Here is a 5582-nt window from a genome sequence, read left to right as displayed (position 1 = left end):
GGAAGTAACATACAACCCTTGTAGGGGGCAGAAAAAAAAGGGTTCATTGTTTCTTCAATCACGTGTGCTAAAAAGAGGAAAAGTGTAAGAGATTTTTTGGAATAAGCAGGGGAGACTTTTCCACAGTAAAGGGCAGTAAATGAAACAGCTTTTTTCCCCCTTAACCTCAGGGACATACAAAACCACATCTGCTTCTTTCTCAAAAGTCATTGACTTATGACCAAGAACCAACTGAGGGTAGGATTTGGCTTCAGTACTGCCCTGGCTTCTGGCCTCTGACTCGGGCCCAGATAACCTGAGTAGGCAGACACATCCCTGTATTCATGCTGACACATCCTTTAAATCCATACTCACCTCTGCGGCTAGACGCAGAGGTTGAAACTTAGGTATTGCATCAGAAAAGTCCTGAGCTAATCACTTCAGAGCAAGGACATAGCAGAAGCAAGAACAGCTGAGCTGACATTTAGGAACTCCTACAATGTATTCAACTTCTGCTTTAAATACACCTGAATGCTGTCTAATTTCCAAACCCCTCCCCACCCCAAGTCAACCAACTTAACAGGCGATCCAAGAGAATACATAAAGATTCTGGTTAATGCGTGGGATGAATAAAGCAATGAACACGATCCTAAGAGAAGTATTTGTAATCTGTGCTGGAATGAGGGCATCAAAAGATGCTGCAGGAGGAAGGAACTCTGTGGGCGTTTGTCCCAGATAGGCAGATCGCTCAGTTGATTTAGGTCACCCCATAAGACAAGTGACAGTAACCTGGAAGCCTGCTAATGCTCCACCCAGTTGCCTTTAACAGGAGAACCTGCCTGAGCAAGGAGCCTGTAGCTTGGCATGACAGTCTTCCAAACAAAGCCGTTTAGCTTTAATGATTTTTAGGTCAGGGCAAAGGGAATAGAATAGCTGCAAAAGCAGCTCCTCTCACCTCCATCTGTGAGAACAAGTCTTGGTCACACAGTGAGATGGGGACAAGGAGGTGTCCTGGGATCTATGAATGGACAAAGAACTGGAGGGCAGTCCAAGCAAGAAGACCTAGCTGGGCAGGAACCAGAGTCTGTGCTGCCTATGGAGGAGTGACAGGTATTCTCCTGTCCTCATCGCTGGCACAGTGCAGCAGAAGCAGAAAGCAAGCAGCTTGAAGGCTGTATTACACCTGGTCTGAACACTGACAAACTGACAAGATCAACAAAACCAATATTTTGTTGACTTCATCTCAGTTCTCTGACTGTAGCTTTATATTGTAGTTGTGAGATACACCCAAAGATTCAGGAGAAATATAATTTTAAAACATTGTACAGCTCCCATGCCAACCTCCTTCTCCTCAGCCGTAACACCTTCATTGTGTCATGCAAGATGAGTGATAGGAGGAAGCTGAACCTTTGCAGAGTTCCCGAGACTCCCGCTATGGCCGCAGCACAGGCACAGCCACACCAGCAGAACAAGGACTGGATCTGCTTGCCTTGTCCTTCTTCCCCTGGAGACTCCCTCCTCTTCCTCCTCCTCCTCACTGACCCTGATACAATGTTACAAAACCACACCGGCATCTGGAGCACAACCAGCCTGCCAAGCTAAAACATCATCTCGCAAAGGGTAGCGTCCTGAGCCCCACATGTGAAACGCAAGAGGATTTTGTTTGCAGGATGATGTAGAAATAATGCTGGAGAGCAATCAGAAAGTAGATACCATCCTCCCTGTGCTTTAAGAAGTCATTCAAATGCAAATGAGCTACTGGACTCCTCTCATTGTGCAAGGCCTAGGTCCTGTCCAAGACAGCATTACCCAAAAAAGCTGGCATGCTCCAACTCCTTGTCCCAGGTCTGTTACTGCTTAGTGGGCGAGAGTCAGTGGCCTCAATGTGACAAGGGGTCATTGATCCATGATAAAACCACAGCAGAAAACAAGCAAGTTTTACTCCTGTGATCACTGATTGGAAAAAAAAAAATAAAAAAACTAAAAGAAAGCTATTTTAATTCCAGCCAAAATTAATTTCATAACATTTGGAAATGGTTTCTTCAAAAAAAAAACAACTAAATGCCACATTTCAGAGGACTAATCCACTAACCAGCTATGTTTCTCAGAAAACTGTAGATCAAAGATACTTGTTTCATATACAAATATACACAGTGTATATTTAAGGCACTGAATTTTCACAAAATCTTTCAGAAAGCTGAAATATCTAACTCTAGAGCTGGGGTTTTTTGTTAATACAGCATTCTTTCAGCATTCCACATAAAAATAAGCAGCATGCATGCTGCAGACACAAGACATAACCCACGCTTTTTTCCAAAACCCAAAGGTTTTATAAAATCCTGTAACTACTCCACAAAGCTATCTAACAAAATAAAAAGCAATAATGAAAGTCTTTAAAAATCTAAATAAAAAGTCTTTTATCCAGCGAGACGGAGAGAAATATATTCAAACCATAGTATCTTAAAATAGATTTGTGTGCTCTCAGTAGTGATAGGCTAAATTACACATGCCTATTTCAGACTTCCAAGATAAGAGTTTATTTTATAATGGTAGCATTATGTTTTTAAAATCACATTTAGAATACTTTATAAATTCTCTGAAGTTGGTGCTTGTCAGATTTTTAACAATTTTGAAATGAGATTTTAACAGGTAACAAATTAAGAAAGATGCAGGCAGAAAAACCTGCATGATGAGAATATACTTTTTTTTTAAAACTTTTATTGCTTACACAGTGTCAAAACCTGCTTGCAAAGACATCTGTTATCTCTTTCCAGAAACAGACACCATCTTCACACTTTCAAAGCTTAGGTACTGCATGCAAAAAAACCCAAACAAACATTTGAATGGGATCTAACACAGGAGAAATAAGCAATTTTGTAAGAGAGTTTAATATCAGTTCATAGATAAATAAGACTCATCAATAACCCAGAGACCTCCTCCAGTCTTGACCAAAAAACAAATGTTATGGGCACATAAGTACGAAATCAGTACCTGGTATCCTGAAACTAAAATCTAAAAACCTCACTATACTGATCCATAAAAATAATATTCAGTTTGCAAAAGACTGAAGGAGTGGGTAAGGATTTTTTGCTATGTAAGTTTTAAAATATTTATTGATCAAATAAAAACAAAATGTTATTATTTCGATTGCTATTACAAAAACAATTTCTGGTATCCACAGATCAACATGAAGCATGCAAATACCCTTGTTATTTTACACCGAGATTTTAAGACTAATTAGATCGATTAAATCTGTAGTACAGTCAAATGATTTTAGTTATTTTAATCAGAAAGCACCCAGCTCTCAGAAGAAGTGTTTTTAATAAATACAGGGAGTAACACTAGTGGAAAGTGTGTTACAGTTCAAAAATTTGAAGGTAACCTATTGTAACTACAACCAGGTATTTTCTTAACTGGTTTACAAAATAATACCTAAATAATAACGTGGCTTATTTCCCAAATTAAACAAAACCAGGTCTCATTAATAACAATCATATCTAGTTCTTATCAGAGATTTTTAGCAATAGATAGCAGTTAAACACATTAATATACCTGTCATTTTCTATTGCTTTCACAAATACTTTGACATCACATATCTGACATCTAAAAGTAATACTGATCTAAAAAATAGGTGTTTCAAGATTTCTTATTATAAAGGCAAAAGTGCTGACAAGCACTTTTTCTAAGCAAATAGCAGTGCAGACTTAAACGGCGTAATCACTTTCAGAAATCTTGAAAATTATGAACTAATTATGACATACCAGATAGAGGTAAAAGCAAACAACAATCATTTTCAGTTACGATGTTTAACAGAACTGCTTACAGTTCTCTCTTTCAATGGTGCTTTTGCTGCTTCTCCTGCATAACAAAACCTCACATCTATTCAGAATCTGCCAGTTTATCACTTAGAGAGATTTATTAATTTGTTTCATCAGTGCTCAGTAAGGAAACCAAACCGTACTTCTGCCTCTAGAGATCCAAATTCGAATCTCATAAAAATACAAAGCTCGGATACTATGGAAATAATTCCAGTCTGATCCTTACATGTGAGCTGATTTTGACCTCTGAGAATGGGAGTCGTTTGTGAAATCAGGGGTGGCCTTGCGTGCAGAAGAAAAGCAGGATCGAGCTTGGAATTAATTTTTTTTCTGATGTTCCTATGTATTTATATGTAAACACAACTGAAAATAGATCGGCAGTTTTCTACATACAGCCTAATTATTGACGGGAATGGGATCAAGTGGTCCATACTAATTTTTTGGAAAGAAATTAAGGTCTCATTGAGTTAAATGGCAAAACATCAGTTGATTTCAAGCAGAGTGGGATTTCAACCTTGGTATTTGCGGGGAAAGGGTTGTTTTTTTTTTTTCTTTTTAAAATGCTGGGTTTTATGCTCCATGTTTAAGCCTGCATTAATGAGAACACCTGAAGGATATGTCCCTCCCTTCCCAAAATAAATTCTGAGGAGACTCCTCCTGTATATCCTCCAGCTGTATGTGCTCTAATTAAAAAGGCTGTGCTGCTTCCTGCTCAGAGCACTTCAAAAGGCCTCGCTGCTCCCCTTGACAATGCATCGCCCAGTGCTGGTTCCTCTTACCTGTCCATGCTTATTTATGGCAAGCACCACTCACTGGAAGCCATAAACTGTGCCCGTATTTTACTCTGTCTGAAATGTATAGCACGTTTATGTGAAAGGTGTATTAATGATCAAACTAATCTTTAAAAAAAATTGTAAAAAACAGGGTGTGTGAGGGAAAATAGTGTCGTTTGCTCTTTGGTTTCCTCTTTTTTAGGAAAGAAAAAGAAGCTGACAGTTAATACGTGACCTTTTTTTTCCCCAGCCTTTTTGTTCTTATTTTATGTGGTATTAAGTAAAAATATGCAAGACTTAAGATGTAGAAAAACACTTTGATTCTCATGCTGAATACTGATTGTTGGCCACCTGAGACTGACCTCAAGCGACATGATCGGTTTTCTCAAAACCATTTTTGGGGCAAACTCAAATCCAGAAAAAATAGTGTAAGTCTGCAGCCATTTTGAAATAATAGGAGGAAAAAGGGGCGTTTGGCACATTTAGGAAATTACTTTTTTAAAACTACAGTATTTACCATTCTTAACCTTTGCAAAAAGCTCTGGGATTAATCCTTTCTCGTCAGCAAAATTCAAAGGTGTGATGTTTCCAATTGTCCCTGCGATTTAGTTAATAGCAATGGAAAGAAAACTTGTTATTTTTCACTTGTATTTGTGCCTTCAAGTTTCACAGCTAATTTTAAAGAGGAAAAACGGTGAGAACATAAAATCACAAGTAACATACACATGAGAGAGCTGTCCTGTGCTTAAAAAACTCGAGTGGAGTAGCGAGCTCCTCAGAAAGGCGGGAGGCGTCAGAAGACACAGGGGCATGCTGGGTTTCTGGCACCGGTATGGGGCTTGCAAGGCACAATCTCCAGAGGATTTGGAGCAGAGGATAAATAGGAAGGGAACTGAACTCTCACACCCAAATACGAAGCGCGGGCCGCTGGCGAAGGGGCTGCCTGGCGCCTGGGCCCAGGCCGGAGCGCTGAGGCAGGCCCACGGAAGCTGCCAAGGCGGGACGGCCCAAG

The 5582-nt window shown here is 39.5% G+C and overlaps 1 protein-coding gene across 1 annotated transcript in view; it reads right to left on the bottom strand.

Annotated features, from left to right (window-relative positions):
* The window catches only part of LOC104545898 (cytoplasmic dynein 1 intermediate chain 1-like), a 22714-nt gene extending 17770 nt beyond the window's left edge, over nucleotides 1-4944 (bottom strand). The window contains exon 1 of the mRNA XM_010191144.1: nucleotides 4933-4944. Coding sequence (XP_010189446.1) covers nucleotides 4933-4944 — 12 coding nt within the window. The remainder of the gene's footprint in view (nucleotides 1-4932) is intronic.
* Between the last annotated feature and the right edge of the window lie 638 nt (nucleotides 4945-5582).

This window comes from Mesitornis unicolor, unplaced genomic scaffold (genome assembly GCF_000695765.1).
Source record: "Mesitornis unicolor isolate BGI_N332 unplaced genomic scaffold, ASM69576v1 scaffold45748, whole genome shotgun sequence".
In the NCBI taxonomy this organism is placed as follows: Eukaryota; Metazoa; Chordata; class Aves; order Mesitornithiformes; family Mesitornithidae; genus Mesitornis; species Mesitornis unicolor.
This window is presented reverse-complemented; position numbering and strand designations above follow the sequence as displayed.